This window comes from Rhea americana, unplaced genomic scaffold, assembly GCF_003343005.1.
Source record: "Rhea americana isolate MKP2758 unplaced genomic scaffold, rheAme1 scaffold_323, whole genome shotgun sequence".
In the NCBI taxonomy this organism is placed as follows: Eukaryota; Metazoa; Chordata; class Aves; order Rheiformes; family Rheidae; genus Rhea; species Rhea americana.
Window position 1 is genome coordinate 331,573 of NW_028186450.1, and position 21,717 is coordinate 353,289.

Below are 21,717 nucleotides of genomic sequence, written 5' to 3' on the forward strand. Positions count from 1 at the left end.
GTTTTATTCTATTTGTTAGTCACCTGATGTGGTAATTGTAAGAGTCTGAAGACCCGAAAATATTTTGATTGAGAAACAGCTATGTTTACTTTCCTGAGTGCTATCTGAATTCCCCCCAGAGGAAAGCACTTCAGTAACATGAAAATAGAAGTAGATCTTTTAAAGTACGCCAATTTGCTTTCCTGCTTAATTGGTAAGTTACTTAACTTTCCTGGATTAACACTAATAACTTCATCAGTACAGAAGCATGACCTTTTTAAATATGTGTTCCTTTCCTGACACTGCTTCCTAATTTTAGAGATTTCATATTGCTAAAAGTATCTGAACAATCATGTGTGGATATTTTGTAGTCATAAATATTTGACCAACCTCYAGGAGTGGAGTTACACACCCTACTTTGAGCACCACTGAAGCCAGCTGTCACACTGGCTTCTTGCAGTAGGTGCCAGAATTGTTCTGATAGGATTTGAACGGCTGTTGTGGGGAACATTTCAACTTCTGAAGACCTGACTGAAAGGACGCAAAATGGATCACCATGAAATTACATTGGAGGCTGACAAAATCCACCAAAATCGTCTGTCAAGTGTCACAGAGAATGAAGAAGAACAAGATGCAGCTTATACAATTGTGACAGTCCTGGATAAAGTGGCCAACATTGTGGACAGTGTGCAGGCAAGCCAGAAAAGAATAGAGGAGCGACACAGAGAGATGGAAAATGCAATCAAGACCATACAGATTGATATTTTAAAGCTTGCCCAAGCTCATGGCAATACAGGTTATACAGTTAACAAATTGCTTGAGAAAACTCGCAAAGTTAGTTCCACTGTTAAAGAAGTAAGGGCACGTGTGGAAAGGCAGAGTGTGAATGTACGGAAGATTGAAGCAAAACAAGAGGAAATGCTGAGAAAAAACAAATTTCGAGTTGTAATCTATCAGGTAACCATGAATCTAGTTTATTGTAACAATTTAATTTTGTCACATCCTTGACAGCTGCTGGTAAATGTGCATTAATGAATGAAATGATACAGTCTGTCCAACATGGGAACTGTTTTATACTTTCTTTAACATTGATTTCTGCTTCTCAGTGTCTTTCAGCATAGAGCTACTGATGGTAGTACACACAGTCTATTATTAGTGTTAGTAGGTTTCTCAGCCAGTAGTGTAAGATTAACTGCAGATCAGCAAGGACTATTTGTTGCCTCTCTGAAAGGTAATACGAGGGACGCAGGCACTGTAAATCTTGTCATACAAACCATGCCTGACATTCATCTCTGTTACTTTTTTCACCATATTAGGTAGAAGTCCAAACAGCAAAACTGCTTGTAGGCTCCCTGGAAAACAGACTTTCTTTTAATACTAATTTTAAAATGTATGGTTTATTTTACTTGCAGCATTACCCATGCTCTTTGTAATGCTGACAGGCTTTTTTCATTATCTCAATCTGCAGTGATAAACATACAAACTAAAGCTCAGATCCACAAGCCTTCACCAAAACAATAGTCCTTATGCATGTTGTACTTGCATGTTTGTATTTGAAGAGAAGTTTCATAAAATGACATTATCTTGCCTACATCCATACAACTAGACAGTTTTCTGTGTGGCTATCATGGAATCATGGGATTTTTCACATGCTAGTGCTATAAAACTCATTTGTCTAGTGATCTGATCCTGCATTTGCTTCCTACTTCTCCAAGAAGTCAATAGAAAATGAATGTTTAATATGTTTCTGGAATCATAGTTTCCCCTTCAAACCAGTGAGTCCCCAAGGCTTCATTCAAATTAGTCCTATTCATCATCAGGCATTCTTGAAATTATCAGCCCTTCTGAGCCCTCAGCCTTCAGTGTGCCCTCACTGTCTAGTCTTTGACTCTAATCTTGCAACTATTTATACATAGATATCATTACTTGCATGAATAGATCTTTGTTTTTTCACTGAGAATATTTGCCAATGTATACAGCTGACAAGTTCTTCGGCATAATTTAGCTTTCTTAACTACTTCATTTGCTGGTACTGGGAAGAAACAGCTTAAAAAAACAGTAAAAGGTGAAGGTAAAAATGTTACCTCTTTAATGTTATGTTAGTAACATATGTGGACAAATTCTCCTCCTAGCTTTTCTGAATGATTTGTTATGGGTGTTCAGGAGAAAGTACAGGTAGAATTTGGCCCATTATTACAATTTTTGCAAGCTGCATCATCATGGTAGAATGGAAAACAGGTGCTTTTTCCTTGTAAATCATTTTCCAGCTAAAGGAAATAATTATTTCTGACTCCCCTGGTTATTAGCCATTTCATTGTAGTCTCTTTTCCATAATGCTTCCAGTAGTCAGTACTTTGAAAATGTTTGTTCTTAAGAAAGCATTCATAACRTGATGTCAGTTTTTCTCCTAGCAAGACCTGTGTTATCACTCTTTTTAAAATGTAGTAGAATATTGTGGAAATGAAGTTACACACTATAAAGAATGACTGTTGCTATGTGTAGTATTTCTTGTAGTATTTGTGTATCTTACAAAAGGTGGCTTTCATGATGCATACTTTCTCTAACATTACCTTCAGCAGGAGAACTCTCTGCTGTTCTTGCCAGACAAGAATGACCTGCATCCTATTCTGTACAGTACCACTTAGGTAGCACATTTCAGAAATGGAAGTAGCATTAGGAAAGCCAATGTCACTCCAGTCTTCAAAAAGGGGCAAGAAGGAGGACCCAGGCAACTGTAGGCCAGTCAGCCTCACCTCCATCCCTGGAAAGGTGATGGAACAGCTCAKCTTGGATGTCATCTCCAGGCATGTGGAGGACAAGAAGGTGATCAGGAGGAGTCAGCATGCATTCACCAAGTCACCAAGGGGGAATCCTGCTTAACCAATCTGATAGCCTTCTGTGATGGAATGACTGGCTGGGTAGATGAGGGGGGAGCAGTGGACATTGTGTACCTTGACTTCAGCAAGGCTTTTGACACTCTCTCCCATAACATTCTCCTAGATAAGCTCAGGAAGTGTGGGTTAGACAAGCGGACAGTGAGGTGGATTGAGAACTGAAGGCAGAGCTCAGAGGGTCGTGATCAGTGGTGCGGAGTCTAGTTGGAGGCCTATGGCTAGTGATGTCACCCAGGGCTCAGTACTGGGTCCAATCCTGTTCAACGTTTTCATCAATGACCTGAATGAGGGGACAGAGTGCCTCCTCAGCAAGTTTGCTGATGATACCAAGCTGGGAGGAGTGGCTGACACACGTGAGGGCTGTGCTGCCATTCAGAGAGACAGACCTGGAGGCTGGGTGGAGAGGAACCTCATGAGGTTCAACAAGGGCAAGTGCAGAGTCCTGCACCTAGGGAGAAATAACCCTAGGCACGAATACAAGCTGGGGGCTGACCTTCTGGAAAGCAGCTCTGCAGAGAAGGACCTGCGAATGCTGGTGGACAACAAGTTGACCATGAGCCAGCAATGTGCCCTTGTGTCCAGGAAGGCCAATGCTATCCTTGGGTGCATTAGGAAGAGTGTTGCCAGCAGGTCAAGGGAGGTGATCCTGTGCCTCTACTCAGCCCTGGTGAGGCCTCATCTCGAGTACGGCGTCCTGTTCTGGGATGCCCAGTACAAGAGGGACATGGAGCTTCTGGAGAGAGTCCAGCGTAGGGCTATGAAGATGATCAGAGGGCTGGAGCATCTGCCCTATGAGGAATGGCTGCAAGAGCTGGGCCTCTTCAGCCTGGAGAAGGGAAGACTGAGGGGGGATCTTATCAATGTGTACAAGTATCTGAAGGGAGGGTGTCAAGGGGATGARGACAAACTCTTTTCAGTTGTCCCATGTGACAGGATAAGAGGCAATGGGCAGAAATTGAAGCACWRGAARTTCTGTCTGAACGTGAGGGGGAATTTCTCCACTGTGAGAGTGATGGATCACCGGACCAGGTTGCCCAGGGAGGTTGTGGAGTGTCCTTCTCTGGATATATTCAAAGCCTGCCTGGATGCAACCCTGTCTAACTTGCTCTAGGTGACCCTGCTAGAGCCAGAGGGTTTGGACTAGATGATCTCCAGAGGTCTCTTCCAACCTTACTGATTCTGTGATTCTGTGAAGTCTGTTAACAACTGCTGAATCAATGTTGTGCATCCACTCTCTTCATTGTATTTTACAATTCACAGAATCACAGAATGGTTGAGGTTGGAAGGGACCTCTGGAGGTCATCTATTCCAAACCCACTGCTCAAGCAGGGTCACCTAGAGCATGTTAGACAAGACATGTCCAGTTGGGTTTTGAGTATCTCCAGAGAAGGAGACTCCAAAAGCTCTCATGCAACCTGTGCCAGTGCTCTGTCACTCTCACAGGAAAGAAGTTCTTCATTATATCCAGGCTGAACTTCTTATGTTTCCATTTGTGCCCCTTCAGTATAATGAAGTTGTGCTCATCTGCCACAAGATTTTTCTGATGAACCAGGTGGAAAATTGTAATAGAGCCAATGACTTGTGTGTTGAGAATACTTAGGTGGGTCATTGCATGTGATTTTAGTTTTGACCCTTTGATTAAGTTCAGCAACTTGTGACAAATGTTTGAGCTTCTGATGTACTTTATAGCATTGCCCTGTCCTAGCTAGCTTGCAAGAGCAGATGTGATGAATGAATGAACCAATCAAAACATCTSTCTGTCTCTTTTTTTTTAATTACATCTTGTGGTTACCCTCTCTTGCCCACTCACAAGGGTTTGGTATCTACAGATAAATTTGAAGTGAAAAATTCCACTAATGTATTTGCAAACCGGCAGACTATAGCACAGAACTCTTTTCCAGGCTAACTCTATTAAATAATAGCAAAGCAAAGTAAGTGTGAAGCTTTCATCTTTGAAAGGTCGTGGCAAACTGGAGAGGTGCCTGAGGACTGGATGAAGGGTAATGTCACTCTAATCTTCAAAAAGGTCAAGAAAGAGGATCCAAGCAACTACAGGCCAGTCAGACTCACCTCCATCCCTGGAAGGGTGATGGAACAGCTCATCTTGGATGTCATCTTTAAGCATGTGGAGGACAAGAAGGTGATCAGGAGGAGTCAGCATGGATTCACCAAGGGGAAATCCTGCTTAACCACTCTGATAGCCTTCTGTGATGCAATGACTGGCTCGGTAGAGGAGATCAGTGGATGTTGTGTACCTTGACTTCAGSGAGGCTTTTGACACTCCCRTAACATCCTCCTAGACGAGCTCAGGAAGTGTGGGTTAGACRAGTGGACAGTGAGGTGGCTTGAGAACTGGCTGAAAGGCAGAGCTCAGAGGATTGTCATCAGTGGTGTGGAGTCTACTTGGAGATCTGTAGCTAATGGTGTCCCACAGAGGTCAATACTGGGTCCAATCCTGTTCAACTTATTCATTAATGACCTGGATGAAGGGGCAGAGTGCCTCCTCAGCAAGTTTGCCGATGAAACAAAACTAGGATGAGTGGCTGATACACCTGAGGGCTGTGCTGCCATCCAGAGAGATCTGGACAGGCTTGAGAGATGGTCAGAGAGAGATGGGCACTTGCTGACATTCTATAAGGGAAGAATAACCCCATGCACCAGTACAGTCTGGGGTATAACCTGTGGGAAAGCAAGTCTGTGGAGAAGGACTTGGGAGTCTTGATTGACCAAGTTGACCATGAGTTTGCAATGTGCACTTGTGGCCAAGAAGACCAATGGTATTCTGAGGTGCATTAGGAAGAGCACTGCTAGCAGGTTGACGGAGGTGATCCTTACCATTTACTGTGCCCTGGTGAGGCCAAATCTGGAGTAATGTGTCCAGTTCTGGTCTCTCCAATACACAAGAGACAGTCCAGTGTAGGGCTACTGAGATGATGAAGGGACTGGAGCAGCTCCCCTGTGAGGAAAGGCTGAGAGAGCTGTGTCTGTTCAGCCTGCAGAAGAGAAGATAGAGGGAGAATCGCTTCAGTGAGTCTAAGTACCTGAAGGGAGGGTGTAAAGAAGATGGGGCCAGACTTTTCTCAGTGTTGCCCAGCAATAAGATGAGAGGCAAGAGACACTAACTGAAACACAGGAAGTTCTGTCTGAATATGACAAAAAACTTCTTTACTGTGATGATGACTGAGCACTAGATCATGTTGCCGAGAGAGAGTGTGGAGTCTCCTTCTCTGGAGATGGCCTCAAAAGCCGTCTGGACATAATCTTGGGCAATGTGCGTGAGCTGACCTGCTTGAGTAGGGGGGTTGGACTAGATGATCTGCAGAGGTCTCTTCCAATCTCAACCATTCTGTGTGACTCTGTGATTTAGTTTTCCACTGGAGCTGCAAGTAATCCTTTCTATTCAGCATGCTGTGCACTGGAGCCAAGGGCTACTTCAAAAGTTCTGGGATAGCTGGTTAACGCTTGCTCATTGTCTGCAGCTTGCTGCAGTCAGTTAATGAGAATGAGATAGATTTCTCTTTGGTCTTTGCATACTCTTCTTTAAATTTATGAATTTCTGTCAGAATTTAAGTGAAAGTGATGTCTATTAGGCTTCAGAAAAGTGAAATGAGAGCGTTAGACTGTTCCGGCAACCCTGCTTTTTCATTATGTAAAAATGATTGCAAACACAAGCACTTGGCCGTAAACTGTTACATGCTAAAGTGTTTATTTTACTTGAAAAAAGTACTACTACCTACTTTACTTGAAAAAAGTACTACTACCTACTTTACTTGAAAAAAGTCCCTTAGGTGCCTTTTTAAAATCATCCTATTTCTCTCCCATTTGAGCAGATTTTGGCTTGATGGCAGAGATTTTGAAGTGACATATTTGCAGAAAAATTGAATGGAACACTTGAGATTTACAAAGCTTCACTCTTAACTGTTAGAATAGGAGTAAAAGTACTGAATGATTTGTAATTGGTTATTCATCAGCTGTTTGGGATTGATTTAGAAATCCCAGTCTCCTTTACAAGGAGATGTTTTACTGATTTACCTTGGATGCTGATTTCCAGAACAAATCATTCATTTAACATGCAAATTCCTAAGAGTTTTTTAACATTGCCTTTATACAGTTTCCTCCTTACACATTACCAATCATTTGCATCATAGCTGTCATGGACGCTACAGCATCAGCAACTCAGACACTGGCTGGCTGACTATCAATTTGCTGTTTTTCAGACTGTTTCAGAATTATCAGGTGTTTATGAATCCCATCTGTGCTTATGACAATCATCACCTGCGTATTCCCCTCATACATCCTAAAGCTGAAAAAACATCTGCCATGACCTTTGAACAGTGAAACACAATGATAGCTGTCTCTCATCTCTACTTTTGGTGTGGGCAGTTTCTTTAGGAGCATTTTGATTCTTGGCTAAGATATATGTATATATGTATGTATAGAGATACGTATTTTACACTTGAAGGTGCTATAATAATTATTTATTTGGTTGTTTTAATTTTCTCTGCTATGGTTTTCTATATTTAAAAATTTGTATTCTTCTAAAGTTTTAGTTGAAGTTAGAAAATAGTTGGGAGTTGATAATAATCTTTTTATTAATGGGTGTCTGAATTAGAAACTAATTTACAAAATTTCTAGCATATACTTACTTTACACATAAGACAATATCTTCTATTTTCTTCTCCCTGACTATTCTACAAATTCAGTTCTGAAACACAGACCCAGAATCCATGTGCCAAAAAAAAGGATAGGATAAAGAACAAGATCACAGCTATTAAAATGCCTTTATATTCCTTTTTTTATTATTTTCAAATTGACATTACATGAAAACTATTTCTGAAATAATCAGCAAATATGTCAATATACACCACCTACACACTGGTGTACTGTGCCATTATACTACTGCTTGGTCTAGCAAATCCAGTGGATTCTAGATTAGCAATACATCAATTTAGAGAGAATATTACCATTGCTGCTATTATTTATCGATCCAGTCTGTGCTCACAAAGATATACATGGGAACTTTATTTAATTAGTCTTTGCAGGAAATTTTTAAATAATCTTTTTTCCTCTGCACAGTCTCACTGACCTAGCCAAAGGCATGACGTTCCTCTTCCAGGAGCCTCCTGAATTACTTRCTCTTTGTTTCAGCAATGAGGGAGAAAGGTGCTACTATGACCATGGAACATGGTTTGAAGACCAACAACTGGTGGGGAGARATGGGATTCACCTCACCAAGTGGGGTACATTTGCCTTTGCAAACAGGTTGGCCACCTAGTAAAGACGGCTTTAGACTAGGTAGGAGGGGGGCAGGGAGGATGTCATACAGACAGGGTAGACAACAAAACACAAGTTGGGTTGGGGGGGGCTCGAACGGGTGCATGCAGGAGATATGCATTTGGGACATGGCTATGGGCGACCCCCCACACACCCTTCCTGGGAAACCTGCAGGCATGACCACCTCTTTAAAATGCATATGCACCAATGCATGCAGCATGGGGAACAAACAAGAGGAGCTGGAGATCTGGGTGTGATTGCAGGGCCGTGATCTCATTGGAATGACGGAGACGTGGTGGGATAGCTCACATGACTGGAATGCTGCCATGGATGGATATGTGCTTTTTAGGAGAAACAGGCCAGGAAGGTGAGGTGGTGGAGCTGYTCTTTATGTGAGAGAGCAACTGGAATGCATTGAGCTCTGCCTGGGTGGGGGGGGAGGAGGAGGAGGCAGTTGAGAGCTTATGGGTAAAGATCAAAGGGCAGGCTAACATGGGGGACACTGTTGTGGGTGTCTACTACAGGCCACCTGACCAGGAAGAGAAAGTTGATGAGGACTTCCATAGACAGCTGGAGGTAGCCTCACGATCACAGGCCCTGGTTCTCTCTTCAGCCACCCTGACATCTGCTGGAGSGACTACACAGCAATGCACAAACAGTCCAGGAGGCTCCTGCAATGCATTGATGACAACTTCTTGTCACAAGTRGTGGAGGAGCCTATGAGGAAGGGTGTCCTGCTGGACATTGTCCTTACCAACAGAGAGGGACTGGTTAGAGATGTGAAGGTTGGGGGCAGCCTTGGCTGCAGTGACCACGAGATGGTGGAATTCAGGATCCAGCAGGAGAGAACTAGGGCAACAAGCAGGATTGCAACCCTGGACTTCAAGAGAGCAGACTTTGGGCTCTTCAGAGACCTACTTGGTGGAGTCTCATGGGTTAAGGCCCTAGAAGGAAGGGCTGTGGGGGGGGGGGTCCGTTCAGGAGAGCTGGCTAATATTCAAACATCACTTCCTCCAAGCTCAAGAGCGGTGCATCCCTATGAGTAAGAAGTGCAGGAAAAGGAACAGGAGACCTGCATGGGTGAGCAAGGAGCCCTTGGCCAAATTCAGACAAAAGAATAATAATAGACTATGGAAGAGGGGACAGGCTACTTGGGAGAATTATAGGAATGCAGTCAGAGTATGTAGAGATGCAACAAGGAAGGCTAAGGCCCAGTTGGAATTGAGTCTGGCAAGGGATGTTAAGGACAATAGGAAGGGCTTCTTCAAATACCTCAGCAGCAAGAGGAGGACTGGAGAAAATGTGGGCCCGCTACTGAATGGGGCAGGGGCCCTGGTGACAAGAGATGCAGAGAAGGCAGAATTACTGAATGCCTTCCTTGCTTCAGTCTTCACTGMTAAAAGGGCAGCCCTCATGAATCCTGTAGCCTACACATGAGGGAGGACTATCCTTTGGTTGAGGAGGATAGGATTACAGACCTACTGGGCAACTATAGGCCAGTCAGCCTCACCTCCATCCCTGGAAAGGTGATGGAACAGCTCAKCTTGGATGTCATCTCCAGGCATGTGGAGGACAAGAAGGTGATCAGGAGGAGTCAGCATGCATTCACCAAGTCACCAAGGGGGAATCCTGCTTAACCAATCTGATAGCCTTCTGTGATGGAATGACTGGCTGGGTAGATGAGGGGGGAGCAGTGGACATTGTGTACCTTGACTTCAGCAAGGCTTTTGACACTCTCTCCCATAACATTCTCCTAGATAAGCTCAGGAAGTGTGGGTTAGACAAGCGGACAGTGAGGTGGATTGAGAACTGAAGGCAGAGCTCAGAGGGTCGTGATCAGTGGTGCGGAGTCTAGTTGGAGGCCTATGGCTAGTGATGTCACCCAGGGCTCAGTACTGGGTCCAATCCTGTTCAACGTTTTCATCAATGACCTGAATGAGGGGACAGAGTGCCTCCTCAGCAAGTTTGCTGATGATACCAAGCTGGGAGGAGTGGCTGACACACGTGAGGGCTGTGCTGCCATTCAGAGAGACAGACCTGGAGGCTGGGTGGAGARGAACCTCATGAGGTTCAACAAGGGCAAGTGCAGAGTCCTGCACCTAGGGAGAAATAACCCTAGGCACGAATACAAGCTGGGGGCTGACCTTCTGGAAAGCAGCTCTGCAGAGAAGGACCTGCGAATGCTGGTGGACAACAAGTTGACCATGAGCCAGCAATGTGCCCTTGTGTCCAGGAAGGCCAATGCTATCCTTGGGTGCATTAGGAAGAGTGTTGCCAGCAGGTCAAGGGAGGTGATCCTGCGCCTCTACTCAGCCCTGGTGAGGCCTCATCTCGAGTACGGCGTCCTGTTCTGGGATGCCCAGTACAAGAGGGACATGGAGCTTCTGGAGAGAGTCCAGCGTAGGGCTATGAAGATGATCAGAGGGCTGGAGCATCTGCCCTATGAGGAATGGCTGCAAGAGCTGGGCCTCTTCAGCCTGGAGAAGGGAAGACTGAGGGGGGATCTTATCAATGTGTACAAGTATCTGAAGGGAGGGTGTCAAGGGGATGAGGACAAACTCTTTTCAGTTGTCCCATGTGACAGGAYAAGAGGCAATGGGCAGAAATTGAAGCACHGGAAGTTCTGTCTGAACGTGAGGGGGAATTTCTCCACTGTGAGAGTGATGGATCACCGGACCAGGTTGCCCAGGGAGGTTGTGGAGTGTCCTTCTCTGGATATATTCAAAGCCTGCCTGGATGCAACCCTGTCTAACTTGCTCTAGGTGATCCTGCTGAGCAGGGAGGTTTGACTAGATGATCTCCAGAGGTCCTTTCTAACCTTACTGATTCTATGATTCTATGACTCTATGATTCTATGATTCTACTAAAACCAACCTTATCTTTGTGAGGAAACAACTATAATAAAGTACCTGAGACATCTCTGAACAATTTGCTCCACCATTTCCCTTCTTTCCCTGCCCAGATATGAGAAGAGAATGACTGTGAAGGTACAGTTATCACATATTTTTACAGTATTTTTTTTCCCCTGCAGTTTTCGATTACCTGAGCATTGACACCTCAAGATTCTCACAATGTTTATTATGGATATTCTCACATTTCAAATTATTTATCTATTATTTTTAGTATTTTTGTGAGTTGAAAACCAGGCTACATCTTGTGCTTTGTTCAGTTTAAGGATCAGGTGAACTATCCTCCTTCTATAAACACCTTGTCATGAGAATAATTCTATCGTTGCTCGATCCTTGAGCTCAGAAAACTGACAATAGTGCCCATAATCCTGTCAGTACCTTCACAGGTGGATGCTGAACAGCCAGAATCTTGGCAGCCAATGAAAAGCCTGCATTGAAAAAGGCCCATGTGGAGCAAACAGACTACAGCCCTCTGAAAAATTTATAATCGTGAATTAAATTGAAATGGGAGCAGAGGGAGCAAATCCAAATGATGCAGGCTCATTTTCTTGGGAAAATAGTCCTAGTGTTAGAAACAATTGAGTTTGAATATTCATTGTCCGTACAGCCCTTAGTTCAAATCAATGAAGTGGTGGTCTTCCTCCTCAAAATTGACATTTAGTTATGAATTTACCTTGTATTTTTCAGTCAGGCCCTTAAAAACTTGGCTAGGCATATTTTAAAGGCTTAATACTAAAAAAATTAGGAAAAGCCAAAGTTTGTTTTTAAAATGTGTTCTTAGCATACTTACCGTGCCAAGAGCAGTACCAAGCACTCCTGAATGGTATGAATGTTCAGTTAGGATGTTCTACCTCTAGTTTTGTTTGTTGTTTCTTAARCAGTGGCTAAACCAAATCCCTTAGGGCTTTGTGTCCTCTTTATTTCTCTTCTTGCGCATCTGAACTCAAAAGAGACTCAAACCTTTTAAAGCAAAACAATCTTTGTTTGTCCTCCTCCAAAAAAAAGTCAGAAAACAAGTGACACAAATGGTTGGTTTGGAGGTGGTGTTGGTTTTGTACCCCCCAAAAAGGGGGGGGGAGGGAAGAGTGTAGCATACACATTACCCATCTCTTTTTTTCTCGCCCCAGAATCTGGTGTCCAGATTTTTCCCTTACCATTTTAATCCCTTCAGTCCTCCCCCTGGTACCACATAACCTGGTCTTTCTCCTTCTGGGCCTCATTTCTTCCCATATACATGCTTCCTTCCAAAATATTTCCAGTTTCAGCAACATAACACCTAGTTTATTTCTTCCCCAGCCCCTTTCCCTTTCCCCTTCATAATAACCTCACCCTCTTTGCAGAAGCTTATCACCTAGAGAAAACATGCTATACAGTCCAGCTCTCTAAGAAAATTTCAAGATCTGCTAGCATATTTGTTATGCATAAACAGGCAAACAGGAAAAAAAAATTAGGAATTCATAACACAGTTCCTCAGCAGAGAGTGAATTTGTTTGTGTCCAAGATCTCCAGCTCCATTCTCAAGTTTGTAGAAGCATTTAGTAGAGGTTGAACGGTGGTAAGACAAGAAGCTGGATAATGTGAGCATGTATGCTACATCTTTTGTACAAAAAAAAACAATGCAATCCCCAAACCAACTGACTTTTTTATAGAGGAGGAGGAGAAAAAAATTGCTTTGTCTTGAAAGGTTTGAGCCTATTTTGAGTTTGGTCTGCTGGACTAAGTTCTAAGGAGATCATGKCCATAATAGCATAACAGGAATAGTGTGAGAACCCTGTGGAGGGTGCTCCATCCAAGAGGAATGATGAAAGGGTAGGGGACTGTTCAACTTCCACATCTTTATTTCTACAGTGTTGGTTCTTGTAGGTACATGCCTTTGTTTTTGCAGGTAGGCAGGGCAAACAGAGTAGATATATTGTGGTAACCAACATACAGACTGTACGACCACAAAATCCTCTTTCCTCAGGAATCAGTTTTTTTTAAAAAAGAAAAAACTTGTTTGGCATGATCTTTTACTGTGACACAATTTCCTGACGTCATTTTATTTGAACTCTGACAAATAATTCATTTGTGAGAACTCATTTGTGAAAATTCATCACTCTTCAAATAAGAGATTCTCCCTTCCCTCCAGTGAGGTGGTGGTGGCAGCTATGAGCAAAATGCTTATGTAGAATTTTAAGTAAGTTTACTAGCAGTGCCACCTATTACTCAACTCCTTTTAATGCTCCCACCATCTAGGCCTGCCCAGTCCTGCTATTTCCAGTCCCATCTGCTTTCATGCTAAGAGGAATGCTGTCACCTGGTGTAGGGTCTTGTCCCGTGCAACTGAAATCAGTAGGTGGTTTGTCTTTGGTTTTAGTAAGACTATAAACAAGCTGGTAACCACTTCAACTCCACGAATTCCTCACCTAAGCTAATAAGTATTGCCTGGGCTTAAGGAAGGATGAGCTTCTATCTTCTCTCTACCCTACTGATATTTACAGGTAAGAAGAAAATGTTTGGGGGAAGGAGAGAGGGCAGAAAGGAAGCATGCGGAAGGTCTCCTTCTGAGACTAATCATTTTATTTTTATTATGGTGTACTAACCAGATTCACTAATATTTTCCACTTTGGCAATATCTTCTATCCAGGAATCTTGAGAGAAGGGACAAGCTTTTAAGCCATTTTTTAGCCTTATTGTATTTGTTTCTGCAAGATGTGAGCAAAAACCAAGGAAAAAGAGAAAATCAGAGATTTGGCAAAGATCATTCCCAGCATCTGTAGCAGAATGAAAAATGCTCTTTAAGACCTGCAGTTCTAATTTCTGAGCATTATCTAGAAGACCTTAAAAGTATTCTTCATATATACATCACATGTTATTCACCTTATTGTATTAATTTCTGTATATACTGAAATTTCAGAATAGTTATTATGGAAACATTTTTGTTACAATTTACAGCTGAAGGAGCAGGCTGTAATTTACAAACTTCAAAGAATTACTATCCAGCTGTGTTTTGATTCATTTGTAGAAAATAAAGGATAGAAGCCTTTATATAATTAATGTTAATTTGTACGTGTTATTCAAGATGATTATTAACAAAGTATTGTAGTTTTGTTCCTGCTGATTTTGACAGAGGAGTTGAATAACATTCTGCTGTAATCAATGCAACTAATTTGCCTCTATTTTTTTAAGTATTAATAACTATTTTACCAGAGGATTTTTAATGAAGCCAAAACATGATGATAGACTCTTAAGTGGACTTTAGCTGCCAAATGGCTTAATGCATTTTCTTTTAAATATTACTACTCTTCTGTAAAATAAAATTAAACATGGCCTGCTACTGAGGAGTCACCATGAAAAATGACAGATGTCTGTATGTAAATCAAGTCACAATAAAATATACAGCATGACCAACACATTCTTCATATCTTCACAACTTCTAATACCCCTCCTATTCTCTATATTAAGTGATTAATACTAAGAGCCCAAGCACTGACAGGTTCCAGAAATCAGCTGAAGCAGTTTTGACTAATGGGAATCAACTCATAAAAAGCTTTATTCATTATATTCATCTGCATCTGAAGAACTGGTCCTCTTGGCAGATGAGCATGTGCAGGAGCATGTAAATAACTAATAGCAAAGAAAGAGCTGGCTCACTAACTCTGACCATGAAATTATAATGTCTATACAGACAGCAGTTTTCAGACCAGGAGAATTTCTGAAGAGATTGTGTTCAGATAGATCATAATATTGAATCTTTTCATTATCACAAGCTTTCTTCTTCTTCTTCTTCTTCTTCTTTTATTATTATAAATATATAATACTGCCTACTGATATAGGCCACCTAGGCCAAGCATGTGTTTCAAAACAGAACAAGTAAACTTCACCTCAGCCACCAGTTCAGGTGAAGAGTAAATTGTATGGCATTAGGTTTACTGAATGACATCTCATTCCTTTACTGACTTTGACCCCTGTTGAGCCAACAAATATAAGTTAATATGTTAAGGTCTGTCCCATCTGAGGCAACAACAGAAATGTTTGTTTGAGTTCAGGTTAGTCAAAAATGTGCTATTCTCTTAAGGACAGTAAAAGGAAGAAGCCATAGGTATCACTAAGGCACTCATTAGTAGAGTACTGCAGATATAAGCATAAAAGCTTATTTTGTCCTACATACATAATGTTTACTATTATTGACAAGAAATATGAGATCTAGATCCAATCTCAGAATAGCAGATAAGCTTCAAAACAACATTCACTAGAAATACCTGCTCTGAAAACTGTTGGGGACAGCAAACATTGAACTAGGGTATTCATTATTTTCAGGTAGAAATATACTGAAAATAAATCTTTATTTAGGTATGATGTTTTAACAAAAATTTTCAAAGGTTTCTTCCAGTTGTTTGTATTCGGTATAGATCACATATGATAGTACAAGCCTACTTTGCTTTGCTGCACTGTTGTGCTTCAGTTGTCAGTATTAATTAAGTCTAAGACAACAAACAAAATGCTTGAATCACCATCTTTTCACAGGAGGAAACCGAGTGTCCTTCMTCTCTCTCTGTAATCAAAGAGAGGACAAGAAGTGAAAATCTAGAGGATGAATTCCTCCCACCTGATGATCTGTCTTCTGATGAAGATTATATTGAAGAAAGCAAAGGAACTCATTTCAAGAAATCAGGCATGAGGCGCATAGATGATATCAGAAAGGCATTTTCAAGGGAAAATATCCAAAAGACAAGACAAGATTTTGGAAAGAAAGTAAACAGGCTTCGAACTAGAATAGTGACCCCTGAAAGGAGAGAGAGAATCAGGCAGTCAGGAGAGAGACTGAAGCAATCCGGGATAAAGTTCAAGAAAACCATTTCACAAGCTGCCCCAATGAGGGAGACATTCAAAATCCATAAAAAAAAAAAAGAACGAACAGTAGCTGAAGGTCAGGAGGGAATTCAGGAAGGCAGTGCACACACAGCTTCTGAGACTGCAGCAGCAGAGCCTTTCATTGAAGAGATCTCTTACACAGAAGTGACTACTAAGATAAAGAAAGACAAGAGCAGTGGAACAAAAGGTGCTTCTGAGCCAGCTGAAAAAGGAGAGGCAATCCCAGAAATCGGTTTTAAACAGGAAGGAAAAGAAGGAGGAGGAGGAGGTGATAATGTTCCCCTGCTAGACTTAAAGCAATCAGCATAAGAAGTCAATTAACGTATGTACCATGCTACTGGTACTGAATAAGGGAGAACATAGTACATATTCACTTAATTTTAGAAAAATGTGTGAATTTTTGTTATATCAGAAAATATGTATGAGTGTTGTTCTATCATTTATATGTGTGTCTGTAGTGTTCTCTTCCTGACAAAATGACAAGTAGTCATACAAATTTAAGAAAGGGACCTCTTTCTCTGAATGTGTACCAACAGTTATCATTATTCCAATTGGAAGTTATAATGGCACATCAAAGGAAGATGGAAACCTACTGTATTTTTAAGATTGATTTAGTATTCACTTAACAGACTCATTATTCTCTTTAGTTTTATGTGCAACAGTATAAAAACATTTTCCATTATCTTATACCAAACCCTCTAAACAGGAAACAAACAGTAACCAAAGTATTACTTCATATTAGCAGAAGGAAGAACTACAAAAGGTGTCCATGCAACTATAAAAATCTTTTCTTTCATGGGTCCTCACTGACACAGCAGTTTGAAGGAACTTTATCCAGGGTGTCAAAAAATGTAGTAAGAATGATGATTTTTGATGAAAAGTGTTTTTTCTCAGTGTAAAAGAGAAGTACCTGACCTGAATAAAGATTATTTCCAGAGTTCTGAAAGAGGAAGTAATGATGAAGTTTAGCAATGCATTTTCCACTCTTAGGAAATAAGATGAAACAAGCAGAAGACAAATTAAAATGGAATAGCAGGAGAAAAAGAGAATTAGGCATCATGTTCATGTTTTGGAAAGACCAGAACATGATCAWGAGAAAGGCAGGGATATAAAGAAGTAAAAGTGAATAGGATGAACAAATGCAATGTGGATGAGTAGAGAGAGGAAAATATAATATTGCAACTGAAGTTTGATTCATTTTCTTGAGATCTTTGTAACAATTAATTGTTACCCTATACAGTGGATAAAAGGGTTCATGAATGTAACTGGCAACATGAGAACTGTTCTGTTTTTCCATTCTCTGGTGTTTTTCTGAGATTTGCTGCAATTAAACTCTATTCTACAAAGTTGTTGAAGCATAAGGCCAATCCATAACCCCGTTCTTTATTTCATCATCATCATTATTATCAACTAGCCACAGCCATAGGGATCATGAGACAGACACCCTTTTGAATAAGGAATGATGTTTATTTGCAACACCAAGGACCCAGTGCCCTGAAATCAGATATGTTTGTAAACACAGCCACTATGATGACATGAGAAGTAGGACTGCATTGCTTTCTTCATTCTTAAATGGACTTGTCTTCAAAGCGCTTATCTAAGGCAAAGTTAGGCATTATTACCTGTAAGAAACTTGTACAATATTGCCAAAAGCTGTATAATTGTATTTAATATCTCAGATTCATTTAACAACAAAGCATAACTTGATTATCTGTATACATTATTTGATGAATCCCAGCTAACTGTTAATCTATAATTTAAATATAATTAGTYTGATCTCAAATACTCTGCCTGCCAATTCTTTCATGTGGTCTGCTGTACTTGGTATTTGAAGTGGAAACAGCTTTAGCAATTGTAACTGTGGCATTCCCAGCAACATTCCCAAATAAATTGATGTTGGCAGATTGGAAGGAGTGACTCTATTGAATGGAAGGAGAGGACAGGGCAAGGGAAGGAGAGAAGGAGAGGAAAATATTTCTTTCAACAGCAAATTGTGTATCTCTGCTCTACTGTAATTACAAGCAAAATAGGAAAAAGCGTTTGTTTATGGGATAGTTGGGAGGGAAGAGACTACCACTTATAGAAGATGCTTTCTGGAAGCCAGGTAACTTTGTGTACTCTTCCCATTCTTTACAGCACTTAGTTTACCTTAGTTGAAACAGTGAAAGATTTGTCTGGTTCTTTTTTAATATAGCCTATATTCAATTCCACAAGATTTAAGGTTTTCCTGAACTAATAAACTAGAATTCACTACTGAAGTAAAAAAGATCTGACAATTACTTTCCTTTATGAATACGTTAGAAGCTTTTCAAATAAGTTATTTCTTTGCATTTGTATACTGCAGCATTGTACAGTGATACAATGTAATTGCCTGTAGATTTTTTTAAATAGTATTTAATTTTCTCATTTTATTTGACAAAGAAAAGAAGTCATGCAGTTTTCATGGAGTTTGCCACATAGCACCACATAAAGACTCTATCACATACAGGCTCTATCAAATAAGTATTTTTTAATGATCTGTTTTTATAGTAAGTTCTTATCCTCTTCATTTTAACAACTATTATCAGTGTTACTGAGCTGAATCCTGCATATACTAAGAGATCAGTTAACTTACTCCATACATGCGAGAGACGAGGAAAACATCTTGGGTTAAAACCTCATTTTCTATACAATGGCATAGCCTTATCCTGCTTGAAGTCTCTCTCATCTTTTTCATAATTTCAAGGAGTAACGATCCTAAAGCCCAATCCTGCACCTTTCTCATAAACAAAATTCTCAGTGAAATCAGTAGATGTGCAGCTATACTGCCTGAAGTCTCAGCATATACTTTCTGAACAGGTGGTTCCTCTTGGTAAGATGATCTCTCCTGAGCTGTTTGTGAAGCAAGTTCTGCTCAACAGCAGAAAGGGACCCTTGCACAGCCTATTCTGTCTTCCAAGAACAAATCTGCCACTTTATGCTCAGTTGTGGGAGGGAATGTGAATTTCAAACCTCCTCATAGTAAGATCCCTGCAGCTGCTAATTGCAGAGTATAACTGGTTATGGGAAAAGCTGAACTACTTTCTTAGGAGCCAGTCTAAATGAACAAAAAAATTGTGTTTACAAGCAGAAAAAAAAGGATTAACATAGCATGCACTGAAAGTCCTTCTTTCACAACATCCAATTGCAATGCTGTTCCTTTGAGTTTGTCTTAGTGAAAAAAGCCAAATATTTTTTCTGTCAATAGCTGCATTATTATATTCTGTATTATGAACAAGAAGTAGCAATCACCCTTCAATTATTAGGTGGTGTTAACAGACAAGAATAACTTCAACCACATCCAGGTAAATCTACATCCCCAAACTGGTGTATGTTTCTTCTGCTTTTCTCACCAATACTGATGCAAAATATGCAGAATAAAAAGCATTTAAGAGTTCAGAGGTTGTAAGAGTCAGGTAACAAGGCAAATGGAACTAATATCAATAGAGGCAATTCAATATTCAGATGTGCTTATCTCTCCCTCGGAGAAGAGTTTCAACTCTTTTTTCTCACTAATAATTGGATGTGTGCACATCTTCCTTATGAATGACTGAAGATTTAGAAATGAGTTAATATCTGCAAAGGTCATCATCTGCTCAAAGGTAAACTTGCCTGTTTATACAGTTCTTATGATCAGGGCTACGAAGATGATCAGAGGGCTGGAGCATCTGCCCTCTGAGGAATGGCTGCAAGAGCTGGGCCTCTTCAGCCTGGTGAAGAGAAGACTGCGGGGGTGGGGATCTTATCAATGTGTACAAGTATCTGAAGGGAGGGTGTCAAGGGGATGAGGACAAACTCTTTTCAGTTGTCCCATGTGACAGGACAAGAGGCAATGGGCAGAAATTGAACCACAGGAATTCCCGCCTGAATGTGAGGAGGAATTTCTTCACTGTGAAAGTGACAGAGCACTGGACCAGGTTGCCCAGAGAGGTTGTGGAGTGTCCTTCTCTGGATATATTCAAAGCCTGTCTGGATGCAACCCTGTCTAACATGCTCTAGGTGACCCTGTTTGAGCAGGGGGTTTGGACTAGATGATCTCCAGAGGTCTCTTCCAACTGATCTGCATAAACAAGAGACTATTCAGTGAAGCAGTAGTATTCATTTGTAAAATCATTCCACAAGTTTACAAATGCAAAATCAATGGCACTATGCATTAGCATATATGCAGATAGACATAAACTTTTACCATGCATTTAACTTAACTGTCATCAGAGCTTTAGTAATGTTATGATTGATAAATCTGTAACTGATACAGATTTGTAACTATAAAGTTGAATTTAAAAAGAATTACACCATGCAGAAGGTTTATATTAGGAAGAAAAAATAGCATTGACAAACGAATCATCATGAATGTTAGATAAGTTATCATTATCATAAGCACATTTTTTCTGAAGTGATTCTATTATGAGTCAACTAAGTGAAAAAATTCTCACTTGCTTTATAACAGTGGCTAAATTTTACACCTGTACCTGTTTTTTCTCTGATAGTCCCAGGTCAAATAAATTTAGTATTTCTGTTGTGAAAAGAGCAAACAATTAAAAAAACCTCTGCATGTCACTTGCTGATTTCCTTAATCACCACTTCGAAAATAATAACAAAAGTTCTAGAAATTGTAGGCCTATTTGCCTAGGTGATTCTTTTTTAATAGCTATTGTTGGTCCCTATTTTGAATTGCAAAGCAGTGCAACCCCCCGTAAAGTCCAGTGATCGGGATTCTTCACTGTTTTCAAGTACAAAGAAAAAATGTATGTCAGATCTGTTCTTCGAGGCTTTTTGTACACAGGGCAGGAATATATGTTTGCTTGTTGTTTCTTTGGGTCAGGTAGCACTGTCCTACTAATAGCATACACATGGACTACAGGAAGACTTGCGAACAGCACCTGAGAACATTAAAAGAGACAAAGGGCTGAACATTAGAGAACCAGGATAGGGTGTCAAAACTCCAAACATGCTGCAAGTAGATCCTGAGATTGCTCCTAGAAAAAACACCAACACGATGCTCACTTCTATATTGATCCCAACATATCTTTAAGCTAGTGGCAGCTGAAAGATGAAAGATGTCAGGAAGCATGGACAGAAGGGAAGGCAAGAGAACTCTATAAAGATGAAGGTGAATGGAAAAATCACAGTCAAGTTCTGAGAGGGGTTTTTCTTGTCTTTTGCCTCTTCAGTTAAAATTCTGCATTCTTTCCCCACTTCTCCTTCTTTGCTGAATGGCAGGATTAGAGGTACAAAGGCCAAGCTGCCTCCAGCAAGATTCTCTGATAACATCTGCTCTGTTGGCAGCAGAGCTTCAAAAACCCAACAGGTGTCTCCAGGGTGTTTATCCAAACAAGATCTCTTCAGGTCCTCTTTTAAACTATTCAGTTGTTGTGGGGGTGGAAGGGAAAGAACTCAAACACAACAGCAACASAGAGGCTTGCCAAACACTCCAGAGCATTTGATTAAACTCCCATACTTGAAGGTGTCCTTTGACAAACCAGGGATTTGTCAGGGACTCTTAGCAGAAGCTGCAGTTGGCAAGATTCAGATGATTCTCAGATGAGTTAGTGATCAGTCATTGTGTAACCTACACAGAGAAATTACCTCAATCCCAATTTCAGGACAGTTAGCACTTGGCAAAAGTTTAACAGTGCACAGTGCAGCACAGAATAGCAGCTTTGCCTGGGTGCTGACCATGGCACTTAATCAGTACTCCACAGCTAGGTTTTAAACCTGTTAGTCACATAAGCAAAATATAACTGTATAAGTCTAAAACTAACATTCTTTCGGCTATTCAAAAAAAAAAA

The 21,717-nt window shown here is 40.8% G+C and overlaps 2 protein-coding genes across 2 annotated transcripts in view; one reads left to right on the forward strand and one right to left on the reverse strand.

Moving 5' to 3' along the window:
- Nucleotides 1-16: 16 nt before the first annotated feature.
- CAVIN4 (caveolae associated protein 4) lies at nucleotides 17-17,256 on the forward strand. The gene is made up of 2 exons (XM_085310690.1): nucleotides 17-936; nucleotides 15,563-17,256. Exons 1-2 carry the CDS (start codon nucleotides 526-528, stop codon nucleotides 16,217-16,219), a joined length of 1,068 nt encoding a protein of 355 aa, XP_085166816.1. The 5' UTR covers nucleotides 17-525; the 3' UTR covers nucleotides 16,220-17,256.
- A 3,235-nt stretch (nucleotides 17,257-20,491) lies between these two features.
- LOC146592626 (dynein axonemal heavy chain 5-like) overlaps nucleotides 20,492-21,717 on the reverse strand; it is a 164,818-nt gene continuing 163,592 nt past the window's right edge. The window contains exon 77 of the mRNA XM_085310691.1: nucleotides 20,492-20,808. Within this exon, the coding sequence (XP_085166817.1) occupies nucleotides 20,590-20,808 (219 nt within the window). The 3' untranslated portion in view covers nucleotides 20,492-20,589. The remainder of the gene's footprint in view (nucleotides 20,809-21,717) is intronic.